The 16,656-nt window shown below is 43.8% G+C and overlaps 1 protein-coding gene across 1 annotated transcript in view; it reads left to right on the forward strand.

Moving 5' to 3' along the window:
* Positions 1-16,656, forward strand: part of ABTB2 (ankyrin repeat and BTB domain containing 2) — a 112,058-nt gene that overhangs the window by 73,923 nt on the left and 21,479 nt on the right. The window contains exon 3 of the mRNA XM_023928748.2: positions 1,609-1,819. Within this exon, the coding sequence (XP_023784516.1) occupies positions 1,609-1,819 (211 nt within the window). The remainder of the gene's footprint in view (positions 1-1,608; positions 1,820-16,656) is intronic.

The following is a 16,656-nucleotide window of genomic DNA, read 5'->3' on the forward strand; positions in this document are numbered from 1 at the left end:
TCCAGATGCATTTCTGCTATAAACTGTGCCGACTTCTGTGTTAGCACCAGCATTGGAGGATCCGTGATGCTCTCGTAAAACGTGTGGATCCTGGAGCTACTGAAGTGGAAAGGCAGAGTTGTTAGAGGGATTTTTTTATTATTCTGAAGTGGGTCCTTAAAGCTGAATGTGCTGTACAACAAAGGAGTGGCACGGCTTTAGACTACAAGCTGAGATTTTTAATACCCCATTGGTCTGAACTACTAAAAATGCCATGTTCAGACCTACAGTAGCTTTGTGGGGCTTTCTCCAGTGTAACAGTAGAACCCCAGGGGTTCTGGCTGGCAAATTTAGTGTATTGCTTTTAGATATAAATGAACAAATAATAACTTCCCAAGAATTTCAGAGGGAGGTGTTGCTGATGCATATGTGGCACTGCTAAACTCAGGGCGCTTTCCCAGGAGCCAGCTTTGTGATGGGGCGACTATTTTGGTTCCATCCTTTCCCAGTATTGTAACTTTTGGACACAATAGAGCAATGTTTCCTGTGAGAGTTTGAGGGGACTGTAAAGCATAAAGCAGCAGAGATTCTCCCAAGGAAAAAACAGATCCTAGCTAAGTATAGTAATAATTCAGCTCACTGGTTGGTAGTCACACTAGTCAAAGATAAAGGTTTTAAAGTTTTTTGGAGTTTGTAATGTTCCACAGCAGGAGATTAAACAGGGTTGAACCTAAAGCAAGCTTATTGCAAAAAGACCAGTTCTGGGGTCATTGCTCTGGGAACTTTTTAAAAATCTGCAGTCCTAAAATTCTGCGTGCAACTGTGTGATCCAGGTCACCGTCTTCCAGGCCTCCTCAGGTCCACCATGCTCCAGCACAAAGGCAGCTTGGCTTGAGTTCAAAAACCAAGAGTAATGAGAAGCCCAGAGACCTCCTGGATCGAGCTTCTTATAATGCTGAGGGACAAATTTCTGACACAGCTTGAGACAGCCAGCATGATAAAGACTGGCTTTTTAATAAGAGAGTCAGGTCTTGCCATTCTGGAGAAACCTGCAGCTAGAGTGAGAATGGGAGCAGCAGACCCCTCATAGAAGGGGTTTCTGTCTTGAACATAATGTCACTAATTTGTCTCAAGTGCCTGGGCAGGAGGGTAGAACAGCATGACCCAGTTGGAAGAAATGAGAGCAACCTCCTAACAAAAATGAGACTGAAGTAGTGGTGCTACTGACTGTGCCTTGTGAAACTGTCACTCCCAGGTTGGGCAGAGGACATTTCACAAAGACATCAGTATTTTTTGGAGGCTGGCAAAAAATTTTGGTATTTGTGGGTGGAAAGAGGAGAAAACCAGCAGTAAACCAGCAAACTCACTGTAAAGAATGTGTGGTAACTGAGAGGTGTTTCACTTCAAGTTTTCTAACTGATAACTTGGTATTTGAAAGTGCTGCCAAGTGGCAGCCTGAGGGACAGGACACCCTCTGCCTCTGTGGGGGAGGTTCTGAGCACACAGCAAACACTCCTCTGAGCTGTGAGAGCTTTTGATTTGTTCAAAAAGCATGATTAAAAGCACTGTGGGTGACTAATAAAGAGATGATTTTGTGTTTTCTCTGTGTGTGTGTATGTGTGTGCACAGGTGATCTGGTCTCGCGAGCCATGCACCACATGCAGTGCCTGAACACCATCCGGCCCGGCATGAGTCCTGTCCGGCAAACCCGCCAGCAGCAGCCCATCTCCTGGTCCCCTGATGCCCTCCACACCCTCTACTACTTCCTACGCTGTCCCCAAATGGAGTCCATGGAGAATCCCAACCTGGACCCTCCGAGGATGACGCTGAGCAATGAGCGGTAGGTCGGTGAGCTGGGAGTGGGGATGGAGCAGGCTGAAAAGGCTCCTTCTGTTGGATTTCCAGGGCAGTTTTGTGGGATGCTACCTATGAGGCATCAGTTATTCCTGCAGCCAGGCCAGATTAGGTTGTCACCCTGCCAAGTTTGTGAAGCCTTGGAATTGGAGCTGGAAAGTGAGCTGTTTTTTCGTGCAGTCTTTCCGAGCGAGGCACAAGGCTGTGTGCTGCCAACAGGGCTTGTCTGGAGACCTTGCCAAAAGTACATGTGGTTGCCTAAAGCAGGAAAGGCCTTCCCAAAGAAAATGTTACCTCCTGAATGGTGCCAATTAACAATTGTCATCGTTCTGGGAAAAAGCAATGCTGTTTGCTGCGGGGAGGGTTCAGGGGATTTATGAACATCCTACTTGAGGATTACTTCAGTTGGTGCTGTGTCTCTGGAGTAGAAAGAAATTTCTATAGGAAGCCAAGAGCTAGCCAGGGAAGGCAGTGGGTCTCCCTGCCTTCTGCCAGCTCCGTAACCGACTCTCAAAGTAGGGCCATTATTAGAGCAGTCAGAAATTTTCCAGTGGGATGTTTTTTCTCTTGGAAGCCTCCCTGGTTTCCTTCCTGCCCAGCTCCTTGGCAGGCTGCCTGACAGGCTGGTGGCACAGGAGAGCTGAGGAGCCCTCAGAGCTGAGTTCCTGGGCAGGTCAGGCAGCTCCTGCTCCCCAGTTGCATTCTGTAGGGAGACCCAGGCCACTGCAGATTTTTTTCCCCACTTCCAAGTGCACATCCATGTTTCTGTTCATTTCAGAAATCCTAAATGGGAAGTTCTGTTTTCTGGTTATCCATTATTTATTCTCACTTGCTTTTTCGATATCTTTTTAGCCTGTTGGACATCAGGCTGAGGGAAGGCTCTATTGTGCCCCTTCCCAAAAGCAGCCTGTGGTTGGGAAGTTTCCTGCTTTATCGATGTATTGAGGCCATACTCATAAAACAAAAAAGCAAAATGCTCGTTGGACAGGTGAGCAGGGAAAGGAGAATATCTGCAGTTTTGTAAATAACATGGTTTCTTCTTCCCACCTTGGGGCTTTACTGTACTCAGCCCCAGCTTCTGAAATCTGTATGAAGTCGTAGTAACACACAAATAATTAATTACAGAAGTAAAAAAAGGTTGCTTTTCTGTTTGATCCACCCCTGAAATCTTTTCAAAAAGAGCAGAACTCTACAAAGAGAGGGAAATGATGTACAGATACAAAGAATCAGGAGGAACTAAGTTGAATAAAATAGGAGTACAAAGAAGAATGGCTGCACACCTCAGCCTGCTGGTGGCTCAGTTTTTTGGGCTCACTAACCTTAATCAAGGTTATTCCTACCTAGTGCAAGGCTGTTTATTTTGCACACTTTGCAAAAAAAAAAAGAGTTTTCATGCGGCCAGATTGTGTAAAGTTGCGCCACTGGTTCCCACAGTGGTACAGCTGAGGCTGCTGAACAGCTAGGATCAGAAATGTAGATTAGGCTTTTTATTTTGTGTTCTTTTCAGTGCTCTCAGTGTAATGATGTTACTGCAGCTACTTGTTTTGTACACTGGGGATAATAAATGAGTTAAATCAGGAGAGCAGTTATCTCTCCAATTGCTCCCAAACAATGCTTTTCACATGGTTCACCAGAGTTATTTTGGAACACAGGCTGCAGCTCTATTCTGTTTTGAAATCCGCACTAGATCCTACAACAGCTGGGGTAAGGGAAATTTCTGCCATTTTTTCTGACCGGTACTTAGCTGTAAAGGAAATTAAAGAGGATATATTAAAATGGAGCAAAAACTGACATTAAGAAAAAAACAAAAAGAAAACAACTTGAGCACTTAAAGGGACTGGCTTTGAAAATTTTATGGAAGCTGGAAATGAAATGAATACTGCCCATCCAATGCTACATTTTGTTTGTTGCAGGATGTTTTTGTACCTCACTGTCCTGAGCTCTGGGCACATATCTAGCACAGGCAGGGGGATGAAACCTTCTGGCAGCACTTTGCAGAGGAGGTGCTTTGCTCTCTCCTGGCTGAAGAGGAGAGGCAGCCAAGGCTGCGTGCGAGATGCCGGACCCGTGTTGTGAGACACGAGGGCACTGATTCACCTAATGTGACTTGGCAAGGCTGTGCAGCCCAGTTCTTTTATTCTTCCCTGAGCTGTGCTAAATCAGCTGCAAACTGGGCACTGCTCTTTTGTGTGTCTGTGCTCACTTTCTGGAATGCACGTGTTCTGTGCTCTGCAATCCCAGCTTGCTTTCTGCTGGAAAAATCCCAGTCACGAGCAAGGACAGTAACGCTGACCTGTTCTGCTTTTGCTTGTGCTTCAGTCCTCACACTCCTGCCTAAATCTGTAAATAATATTGATATGAAATTCAGCAAAGAGAGGGATGACTGTTACAGCTGCAGACTTGCTAAGACTTGATTTTGGGGAAGATCCATGAGACATGCTGATTCAGTGGAAGGAGCTGCACTTGTTCATCCACAGCCACAGCCACAATCTGCTGTTCATTTTGGCTTTCTGTGTGTCACACTGTGATGCCGAGTGCTGTGAAAATCATAACACTGTAGGGTCTGGAAGGTCTTGACTTCAGCATGAAGGCAAGCCTAGGACTCAGTTCTGAAACCATGCCTAATAGAGGCTGTCATGTGCCAAGAAGGGCTTTTAAAAGCCTAGCTGAGCTTCTGCACTTACCCCGCAGCAAATTGCAGAAGGTATGAAAACAGACACACTTGCAGATTTGAGGCACCCCGGTGAACAGAGCCAATTTGAACCTACACAAGTGGGTTTTTATCCATGCTAAACACCTTGGCAAAAGACCTGAGGTGAGGAAGCTGGAGAGAGCTGCAGCAGTGGGGTGGATGGAGTCATCTCTAGAGCTCTCTGGAGTGTGTGGATGGTTTGGGATATCAAATAGCCTGAAACTCTGCAGAGTTTGTGGGTTGGTGATGTTTGCTTCTGGCACCTTCAGGTGAAGGTGTTGAAGCAGGAGGAGTAGAGGAGGCAGAATTAGAAAGCACTCAAGTATTTTAGGCAAAACATGAAACATTTCCAAAGTGAATGCAGCTGCTCACTGTGCAGCCAAGCCATGGCCCACTTAGAACCCCAGAATGACCTTCTTTGCTGCCCAGACAATAAGCCATCTGCTGCTTGGGGTCACACAGGACACCTGAGGAAGCATTTTGCAAACACAGAGTGCCACTTGTGCAATATTTTGGCAAAGGAATTAGACCCTGAGGTGAGCACAAGCTCAGTGAGGATACACCTGAGTGCCCAGAGGCTCAGAGCTTTTCCGTGTCAGCAGAGTTCTGTCTGCTGCTGCTGCAAAAAAGGGCTTTGCTGGGCAATAAGATACTTTCATTTTTCATGAGATCCTAGTCTGGGTTGTGTCGGGGTCAGACCATGCGGTTTTGGACCAGGCACGTGGCACTTCTGCTTTCTTCACTTCGTTCCTGCTCTGGGATTTCTCCCATTGCTTATGTCAGGCAGGCTGAGCTTGGGAAGGCTCCTGCAGCTGTGAGCTCATGTCCCAGAGCATGTTTGCTGGGATTGTTTGGGATACTGTGACTTGAAAAGAGCCATTCAAAGGTAAACGAAGTTCCTTTCTCCTTTTTCACTTTTCCCCAAGTGGGATATAAAGCTTTTGTTTTATTTTTAATGGTGTGTCAAGGCAGGAATGCTCTTGCAATGATGCTTATCTTGGGGAGTATTTGTCAGCTCCCACAGAGCCCAAATCGAGGTCAGTATTTAGGCTCATTTTACTGCTGAATGGACTGCTCTGCCCTGGGTTAATTACTTGGCCAGCATAGTGGTCCAACCTTAACATTGGGACTGACTGCCCTCATCCTGTCTCTTTTTGGTTTTCATCTGCCTGCAGCATTTATTGTTGGAAAGTCAGCATGATCTAATACCTAAGAACGGGCAAAAAAGTTGGATCCTGCTTCCTTGTTTAGCTGATTATCTGTGGGTTTGGGTAGGCTGGGCTTCATCCCCTTCCAGCTGCCATATTAAAAAAAACTCTAAATTTTTGTCTGTTGTCAGTACTGTTGGCCTGTGGGGCGTTGTGGAGCTAATTTGAGGCTTGTCCATCAGTGCCTGTCGATCCAGCCATGTCAGGCCTTCCCAAGCTGTCCATGCTACAGCAGTGCCAAGTTTTACATGTTGTCTGAGTTTGCTGGTGCCTTATTTTATCCCAAACATCAGGGAGTATAAAACAATTTACATCTGCAGAAGCCCGCAGACTGTACCCATCTTGAGCCTGTCAGTGGAAATCCAGCAGAATGTTGGGGAAATTCCAGAGCTGATGGAGGATTTGTCAGCTGCCAGCAGTGAAATTTTGGGGCTTGTCAGTTTAAAGGAGATTCACAGCTCTTCAGCTGGAAAACTGCAAGAAGCCTAGTACAAGGGGCCACCTGGTAAGAACAGAGAAAGCTTAGTTTGGTTTGCCATGTGCAGGCTCCAGATTTGCTGCTTGTAAACAAACCTGGGCTCACTCAGTTTCTCCCTTGTCACAGAAAATCCTTTAGGAAGGCTGCTGCTCATCCTGCTTTCAGCTCAATGACTGCTCTTACCTACCAGGCTCAAAAGTGACCTGAATTTGTTTTCTGCTTCCAACAGGAGCCTTCCCATTACATCTGTTACCTCTCATGATCCAAAGCCAAAGAATAAACATGCAAACCATATTTTTCAGGAGGGTCATGCAGAAAAAAAGGGCTCCTCTGTGCCACATTAGCTGGGCAGAAGAGGAAAGAGCTGAGGTGCCTGCTTGGGTTTTCTCTGTGGAGTATTCCCAGCACTGCCTGCTCTGAGATGTTATTTATGGGCAAAGGGTGAAAATCTGCATCTGATTCTGAGGGAAGATGTATCAATGCTACAGAAGGGAATATTGTAGCCCTTTCATGCTCTTTTTCGGTGCAATTTGCTCCCATACTCTATTCTTCCAACATCTGAGCTATTGATTTAAATCATCATTGTCTGGAACAGTTCATAGTTTTTGTCTTGTGTGTAATCTAAACTTACTTTAGTAAGTTTAAGGCTAGAACAGATACCAGAGTTGGGTCTAAATTAATTCTTCCTTGTAGACTGTCAAAATCCCACCCAAGCAGGATGGATGGATGGATGGATGGATGGATGGATGGATGGATGGACGGATGGATTGATTGACTGATGGACTGATTGACTGATGGATTGATTGACTGATGGATTGATTTGCAGGGTTCGATGCAAATAAAGAGCCCCTATGCCATGGGTAGTTTTTAACCCCTAGTGACCTTAGGTCTCCTCATCGTATTTCCTAAATTTCATGTTTTAAAAAAGCATGGCTTTGATCCTACTTAGTTCCTTTTTACTCAATGGTTTCTAGGTGCATCATTAAAAATAATTAGAGTTTGCAGCTCCTTCCCTCATAGTTTGCTGGATTCTTTCCCTGTGTTGCCTGCCACAACTGAATGTTCCTTCTGGAACTGCTTGAGATAGGAGTGATTCAGTCACACGGATCACATTTATGCGGAGATATTAATTCAGATTAAAGAGAATATTAAAAGCCCAATTATTAACGGGAATTGTCTCCAAAAAGTCTTGCTTGGCATAGCATGGGCATTCAACTGGCAGGAAAGGAAGGAAAATCAGGAATAACCTGCAGAGCCTGCTGCTGACACCTGTGTTTGCTTGAGCTGCATCCTCAACATCACTGAGAGGAATCCCTGCTCTCAGAGCTGGTTGAGGCTTTTCAGGACAAATCTCTTCTCCAGATGGATCTTTCCAGACTCTCACTGATCGGTCATGAAGCTTTTTTTCCCCTCTGCTCCTTTTAACTGCAGGTTTATGCAACTTTATTAAGTGCCATAGCTCGATCATTGCCTGTCTTTTAGATTTATCTGTGGCCTAGTCTTTCCTAATTCCAATTTAATGTATTTATGTCTGAATTCTTTTATTTTACAGCCATACCCTTTTGTTTCCATGCAGTATCAGGAGCAGAACTTGATACACTTAGTTCCCTTGAAAAGGTCTGCAATAAAACAAGTTCTAGGGTCTCTTGTCTGAGAGGTCTGAGTATCTTTCCATTCTGTCTGCATCTGCCTCATCACTCAAAAACAGGTGGACAGGAATAATAAAAGCAGAACCTGATCCAGTCATTTGCCTTGAGAGAGCAAAATGCTGTGATCATGCAGAATTTAACAGTACTTAAATCCACTCAGAGTATCCCTGAAGTCAACAGAAAGATGTGTTCACACATTCCAGCCTCATCCCTATGCCACAGTCCATTGATTTTATTCTTTCCCTCAGAGCTGTTTTGATAGGAATACAGTGATTAAATACAGGGAAAGAGAAGAAAGCCTTACAATGAACCGTGCCATTAGGGCATTGCTTGTGCAAAGGGCATATATAAATGTGCCCCCATTTTTAAAGGGGAAAAAAGGCTATTTGCTATCCATGAAAGCTTAGTCTGGTAGATTTATTGGAAGAATAAAAAGATTATAAACAGGTAAGATCAACTTCCTTCAACAACAAAGGGAAAGAGGCTGCTACCATGCATTTCTTAGACTTTGACCAGTTAGTGTCAGTCTTAATTGTGATTTTGAGGTGCTCATTCACAGGAGATGGCATGAATAGCACCATTTCAGAGTCTAGTAAGCTGCAACCCACATGTATCTATTGACTGAAATTAACTGTTCAGTGGCAGTGGTGTTCCTGACCTTAGGCTGGATCATTATTTGCTGAGCCCATACCAAATAGTTGAAAACATTGACTATATTCCACAATTTTGAGATCTGAGAACATCTGTCATTTTAAAAAGAGAAGTGAGTAGCTTTAGCACATTTGTGATGAGCAGCTTTCACCATCTTGCTGTTTATGGGACATCTCAGCACATATTCAGCAGTAACTTTTAGATCAAAATGACAAAAAAATGTCATTTTGACAGAGTCAGAGCCTATGGAAGTGGGACTCCTGCATATGTGCTTCTGGTATTTTAACTGAAAGGCTGAAGAGAGACCTAGGATGAAGTGTTTATGGACTATTAAATGGAAGGGAATTAAAACAAGTTTGGCTGAAGTCAGTAGGTGATAGACACCAGTTATGCTTCCGTTCCTGGAATATTCCTGCCTGTGCCTGGCATCACCTACTGAGGTATTTTTACATCTTGTCTTTTTTTTTTTTTTAAATTGCTCATTTCTTTATAGTTCAAAGATTGCAGAACTGGAATGTGAGAGATGACCTTGGCAGTGGTGAAGGGAATTAATTGCAAACCCTGAGGATCAAATCCATCCAAGTGTAACTGCTGAAGCTGGCAATGCACTCTGCTCTCAATTAGATACTTTCCCCCCTCTCTTTTATGTTGTTTGTATAAACAAGAACTGCTCAATTTTATTTTTTTTTTCCAACTCTACGTATCTCACACCTGGGACAGACCAGCCTTTCTTCCACGTTGCTGGCTGCAAGCAATTTGTAGTGTTACTGTAGTGCTTCCAAAGGAGCCCCTGCATCTTCTGATCTTTCTGTTCCAGAGCAGGGGTGTGGTAAAAACACAATTCTCTGCAAAACTGGGAGGAGAAGACTCTCCCTGTGTATGAAATGGAGCAGCACAGAGAAGGCTGCGTGGAGAGTAAAGAGACAGAGGAAATACTACAGGTACAAAAGAGAGTACAGTGAGAGGAAAAAATTCAGTATAAAGGCTGTGTGTGAAGCTTCAGTGTGAAGCTGTTGGGGGAAAAGTCAGGTTTTTGGGCTGTCTTGAGACGCTGCTGCTGCTTTTCATAGTAGAAGTCTCAAATGTCACTACTACAGGTGGGACAGCACACCTGAAAATTCACCCATTTCATGTGGTCCTGGGCAGTGTGCTCAGCTGACCCTGGTTTTGAGCAAGGTCTTTGGACTGAATGATTTCCAGAAATGCCTTCCAACCCCAGCTGTCCTCTACCTCTGTAGTTCTAATTTCAGTATATGCCCTCAGAGTTGTTGAACATCTCTCCACTCAGTGATTTCCCACTTGACAGGAATCAATACCTTCTTCCTTGGCTCTTCAGCAGGAAGTGGTTGATCCTCACCACCAACCTGGAGAAGTGTGAGGTGTCTGACAGTTTCTGTCCCGTCAGTTGCAAAACATTTGTTTGAAAAACACAATTTTCTGCTTTTCCGATGGTTTTACCCCATTGCTGGTTGGAAATCCCTGGAAAGGCTGTCACTTACTGAAGCCACTTCTGGTGAAAGTCCCTGTTTGTAAAAGTGTTGAATAGTGGGGAGGTGATCTCTGGCTGTCTTGTTTAGCAGTGAAAAGACAACAAGTACTTCGTGTGTGTTTGTGTTTGTTACCACCCTGCAATTACAGCTCCAGTAATTACTGTAACTACAGCAGAGATGCCCACGTTGAGTTCTTGGCTTCTGCTCTTGATTTTCCATCTGCTCAGATAAAAAAGAAGGTGCAAGAAGATGAGAGCCTGGCTACTCAGCTGCCTGGAATCTCGGGCTGGTGCATCTGGGAATCTCCAGTGCCTGTGGGCAGCCTGGGTTGTGCATTGTTTGTTGTTTGCTCTTTGTGATCAGCAGCAAATCAGCATTAAGATTGAAAGGAAAATAATCCAGGGAGACCTAAAACAAAGCTGTTAAATGAGTTAGGCAAGGTCTTCTGGCTTCTTTTCCCATCTTTTAGACAGTGCTTATGGAAATAATAGATGACTGACTGAGAGTCTGCATCTCTATGCTTGACTCTTGCAGGTTTGCTGTCTTTCCTGTTTCTGTCTTTCCTAGACACAGGTCCTTAAGGACAGCCTCCTGATACCAGCATAGTGCTCTTGTAACTAATACAACAAAAAATCAGTAATTCTGGGCATGAAAAGTTCTGCACACATTGCAAAGAACAGTGATGGTAACAAGCCAACAAGTTTCTCCTTCTTCAGTAATTGCTGTTGCCAATTGAAGTTAATATTGTTTCCTATTGGACTAAATTGCAGCCCTTCCCTTGCAGAACATGCCTGTTTCCTGAGGAAGGAGTTATCTGGTGCTTTAACAAAGGCCACACTAAATAAATACAATCCTGAGCCTTTGCTGTGCAGCAGCCAGAGCTGGCAGGTTGTTGAGGGTTTTGCTGTTATTGTTCCTGACATCTTTGTAACACATTGCTAAGAGCAAAGCTCCACTGTAGAGTAAATATTTCTGGGTATAATTTGTGATAATAGCAACAATCATTCTCTCTCTCTGACCTTGGGGAGATTAGACCTAAGCTTTCCCTGGGGTAATCCTAGGTTGTTGGTCTCTGCTGGGTTTCCTTTTCCAAGGCAGTTTGCACTTCCCCATCCTATCCCTGTGCTGCCCTGACCTCATGGTCACTTACAGAGCTAAACTGCACCATTTTAATCACATGGGTTTTACAGCAGCTGCTGAACTGAGTGTTTTAAAAAGCACCTCTGCTCTGCAAGACAAATGCTATTCAAATGAGCTGCATGTCTGAGCTGATTCAGCCCTGGTTTTAGATTCTTCTGGGGCTGAAGCACCTGGTGTTGATCCCATGGGTGCTGGTCTAACATGTTTGCTGAGAGAGGAGGGACCAGGCTGTGCTTTGCTGGTAATGCTGCTGGAAGGGGCATTTCCAGCCTGGAGTCAAACCACTGGCAACTCGAGTTCCACTGGAGAACCTGCAGGTCTCTCTTCCAGGGATTGGAAAGTCTATCTTAATGTCTAGAAAGTAGAAGGGGCAGGCAGAAGCTGGAAGGTTTTATTCTTAGGCTTGCTGGAAAGCTTTCTGCTGCTGGAAGGAATTCAGTTAACAATTTCTCACCCCTTTGGCTTTGTTCAGAAATGGAAAAGATTCTTCTAGAGAAACAGGGGGCTCTTCTCAGATAGGTGCTGCAGAACTGGGGACATTTTCAGTGGGAAAGGATGAGTTGTCTGTGATGCAGTTCCAGAAGATGGTCTGAGAGGAATAGTTGAGAGGAGTAGGAGCATGTTAGCATGAAATTAGAACAGGGCTAACATAACCTGCTCGGAACTTAGCTGCTTGTAATTATCCTGCTCCCAGCAGCCAGACTGGGTGATTGAGTTCCCTCTGTCAGCTCTGCACTGTGCCAGGTAACCAGTGTTCAGTTCCCTGTTGGGGCTGCCAAATTCTTCAGGAAGGATCTCGCTGAAGAGTTGGTGTAGTGGAACATCACAGAAACATATGTGCCTTAAGTGACTTTCCATCTGGGCATCCCATTCTTCCTTGTACTAGAAGTTTACAGTAGTTTAATTAACACATTTTGGAGCCACTTTTGGTCTGCTAAACTGTGCTCAAACACTCAAGATACCTAAAAATAAATGGCTAAACTGGCTTGATCTGAGAGCACTGTTTTCCCCAGTTTTTCCACCCAGTGTGGTGACAAAGTTTGGGCTCTATACAGCTTCATTCACAGTCAGGACTGAGAGGTACCTGCTGCAAAGAAAATAAAATTAAAACCAGTTTATTTCTTAAATAATTATGTTTCTTCGTGGTTTTGGGGTTTTTTTGAGCTAGAAGCCCTGGGAAGAAAGGTGTGTCCCATGTCTTCTTCTGCTTGAAACAGAGCATTGGATGCTGAGAGAACAGTTTATTAAAGCAACAAGTACTGAAGTGTAGAGTGGAATTTTAGAATGTTGATATTTTCCTCAACAAGCTGAAAAAGAGTAATTGTGCATGATGAGTGCAATGGTGTTAGAATAGGCTCATGTTTAGCTGTGTCGTTTTTATCATATCAATCATTGATGCTTCTGTGGTTTGAGATGTGCTTTTTGGCAACAGCATTTTAATGGTGCTGAAAAGAAAAAAATAAATCCTTGCCATTTGGCATTAGAAACAAAAATTATTGTTTCATGCTGGTCATTAGCTGAGAGAGCAGCTGGAGCTTGAAATTCCTCAGTGTTCCTGTAGGAACCACAGAGCTGCACCCTCTGCCGTGGTCAGCAGGAACCAGGTTGGGCCTGTTGCAAGAACAGCTTTTATCTGAGCATAAGAAAACATCATTCTCTTATCCCTAATAGAATGTTTATCTAATCTATTAATATGAGACTATTTAAGTGTGGCTTTTTAGAGAGAGAGAGATGGGGTAGCAGATAACTTGATGTGGAGACTTGAGTGACAGTTGGGTTTTTTCATTTACCTGTGCTGCAGGTGTCGGGGTGTAAACAAATATTGCTGGTGTCTTACTCAGTCATTTGCCATCTGGGCATAAAATCTGCAACTCTGTAGTTCACAGGCCATGAGAAATAGATATAAAACTTTGGTAATTTGACAAGTTGCTTTGTAGGAGGGTATTGGTTACACCTCTGGCCTCCTGTTTGTGCTGGTATTTGACCACAGCGTCCTGAGGGTGTCAGGGTAAGAGCTATTTTTCCATGTGTCCTATCAGCATTGCTCTTGGTTAGGCCAAGCTGTGACTTGCTGAAAGATCTCCTGCATATATTGAGGTATTTGAATCATTTAAATTACTCTCATTTGAGATTCAGTAAAAGTTCATACACTATAGCAGGCACTGCTGGCACTAAAAGCAGACTTAATAGTTGAAATTTGTGACATCTGCTGAGAAGCTCCAAATGTTGAAATGTAGTACATGCATGCTCTAAATCTAGGATATTTGGAAACTGAAAGAATTTGAGCTTGGCCAATTAAATCCACATACCAGAATCCCAGCATTTAGCTGCTGTATCTGCCATTCCCACTGCTGTTTAGGTTCAGTGATGATGCCCACTGATAGGATCATAAAAATCCCAGGGATAGAACCACAAAAACAGTTTGAAAATGGGAGACTTCCCGGTCTTAAACACTGAATAGAAGAATGAGGTGCTTTCTTGTCTGGCATAGAAAGACTTAATCACAACAGTTGTTTTCTTTAAATTCAGGACATTTCTGTTGCTTGCATTCTCATATCTGTAACCTTACATGGCACCATTCAGTTATTTAAGGCAAAATGCAAACATGGAGCTTTTAATGATTTCCAGTAAAAAGCAGAAGCAAATTCATTCACCACTAGATTTTTCTCTTCATTCTGTACAGCAGCTCTTCAGAGTTCTAAGACAAGAACTGAGGAGCAGAGCAGAAGCTCCTCAAAGATTTAGGTGTAATGTGTTCATTGAGCAGTTTGCTATGAGGACAGAGTGATGTCTTCCTGCAAAATAATAATTTTAAAACATTAAAAATGCCACACTGCCATCTCTTTGATCCAGCAGTGATGTTACTTCTCCTTCTGAACTTTGATTAATGGCAGATTTTGCGTCTTACTTGGCACTATTAGAAAAGTGCTCTCCATTCATTCACAAATGCTACATCCAGTGGGCTTTGAATGCCCTTTATGTAAGCAAATGGACTCTTAACTTAAATTATTGGGTGGAGTGGGTACCTGATTTTAGAGCACTCATTACATTATTTTACCTAAGAGAGCTCCAAACCCACATGTGTTGGTGTGTTCTTAGTGCCTTAATGCTAAATTCATTCCTGCAACATCTCAGATTCCAGGAATGTGAAAAGCCAAAAGATTCCTTGGATTTTCATGAGGACAGCACTGACATCAGCAGTAGGGTGACTGACGACACACAGTGTCCCTGCTCACAGGAGTGTGACATGGCACAGCAATGTCATATCAATCAAGTCAATAGAAAAACAGGAGTTTCTTCAACTTTTTCTTAGTACTGAAAGGGAAAGAACGATCTTAGAATCATCTTTTTAACCTTGAAATGTTTTGCCTCTAGATACCAATAATTCTGTGTTTTAAAATGTCTTACTTGAAACACTAATTAGGTTTTGGCTTGTGCTGGGATGTAAATGGGAAACCTTCCCCTGTTTATTGTGAAAACCCTTTTGCTTCGGTAAGAATTGTCTTTGTTTAACTGAACAAACTTTTCCAGCTATAATTAATTGAACAGCTCTCAGTGTTCCAGAGCTGCAGAAAAAATAATTTCTCTTCCTGGCTCTTTACTCACAGAGCTTTAACTCGGGCGCTCCGGGCAGTTTTCATGAGCGTGGCAATGCTCCGTGTCAGGATTTTACAGCCGGGCCCTGAAAACGAGTTCAGTGATTGAATCTGGCAGATTGGTTTTGGCTCCAGAGCCAGCATATGCTTTTAACATATGCATGTTGGCAAATCAGATTGAAGTCATAACTAAAAGGGCTGCTGTCTCAATTGTGCTCCTGCTGTTGGGAATCACTTGTAATGGGCAGAAACAAATCAGGGAAGGAGGAGTCTCGGCTTTGGGTAGTGAAGAACCAGCTAACCCTGGTTAATCTGCTTGCAGATAGCATGGGAGATTTTTGTTTGTTTGTTTGTTTGTCTGTTTTGTTGTATTGTTGTTAGTTTGCCAGTGTAGCTGCTGGAATGCACCATAGGAGTTGCCTCTTGGGTTTTCTGCCCACAGGATCAAGGCTGATCCAGAAACAGCAGACACCCCACTCTGGTTCTCCTCCTGTGTTTATCTCTGACTATCACCTAACGTGCTGCTGCAGGTTCATTCCTTTCATGCATGTAAATTGTGTTCGTGTCTTGCTCCAAAATGTACCAGTTTTTTCCTTCGCTGCTGGAATTGTAAGGCCTGGCAAGGTTTTCCTGGGTCAGATTCCTCAAGGTGGATCCTGGGTACCAGGACTTCACATGTTGCACTGGTTGGATCTTGTCTGGAAAGTGCTTTGTGCATGCAAACCAGGGCGAGTCACCTTTCTGTAGGAGTTGGGAAAGGCTTGGATCTGATGTAGATGGCCTGGCCAGAGCTGCTATTAGAATCATGGAGTCAGGATATTGGAATGGTTTGGGTTAGAAGAGGCTTTAAAGGTGATCTTTTTCTACCACAGTATCACCTGCCAGTATGCCAGGCTTCTCCAAGCCCTGTCCAACCTGGCCTTGGACACTTTCGGGAATGGGGCAAGCACAGGTTCTCTGAGAATCTGTTGCAGGGCCTCACCACCTTCATAGGGAAGAATTTCGTACCAATATCCCATCTAATCCTGTTCTCTGACAGTGGGAAGCCATTCTCCCTTGTCCTGGCATACCAGGCCCTTGTCCAAACTGCCTCTCCAGTTCTTGGAGCCCCTTGAGGCTCTGGAAGGGACTCTTAAGCTCTCCCCAAAGCCTTCTCCTCTCCAGGCTGAGGAGATCTCCAGATCTCCCAGCCTGGCTCCAGAGCTGACATGTTCCATCCTCTCCACTAGACTTGCTCCATATTAACTGAGATCAAGACTGCAATTATGTCCAGACACATGGGAGAATAGTTCATCCCCCAGATTGTTTGCAGTTGTTTTCACCTTACAGTGAGATTTTGGGCATTGAGGAGTTGGGAGCAGCAGCAGGAGCAGGATTGGTACTTTCCCTTCTGTGTTTCCTCTGTGTCCATCAGGGCTCTAACAGCTCCGTGTGTGACTGGAGGGACAGATGGAAATCTGACACATCCTTGACCCCGTAACTGTGACCATATTGTCAAAGTTAAACTATCATGTATATTTATCTGCCTCTTATCAACAACTGTATACACTTTAAGTTGGTTTTCATTATTTTCTGCCCCTCTAGAAACCTTCCTCCTGCCTCAGCTTTGCAGATGTTACAAATATGTTTTACTAAGGAGACACATGGCACATTCCAGAACAGTACCAGTGCTTGTTTCCAGCCTGAAAATGAAATATTTTCCCTGTTGGTAAAGTTTGTAAAACGTGATTACAATAAATAAACCATAGACTCGAGAGCTCTTTTTAAGTTTCATAGTGAGTTCCCAGTGATTGCTTCATGTTATTTTTTTTGTGAACTCAAATTTCATTTTTTCCTTTGATTTGTAGCAGCATGAAGTAAAACCTGTCTGATGCTGCACCTTATTTTTAAGTGTGGTTTGCAAAGGATGGAAAAGGTGT

Source organism: Cyanistes caeruleus, chromosome 6, assembly GCF_971803275.1.
Source record: "Cyanistes caeruleus chromosome 6, bCyaCae1.hap1.1, whole genome shotgun sequence".
Taxonomy (NCBI): Eukaryota; Metazoa; Chordata; class Aves; order Passeriformes; family Paridae; genus Cyanistes; species Cyanistes caeruleus.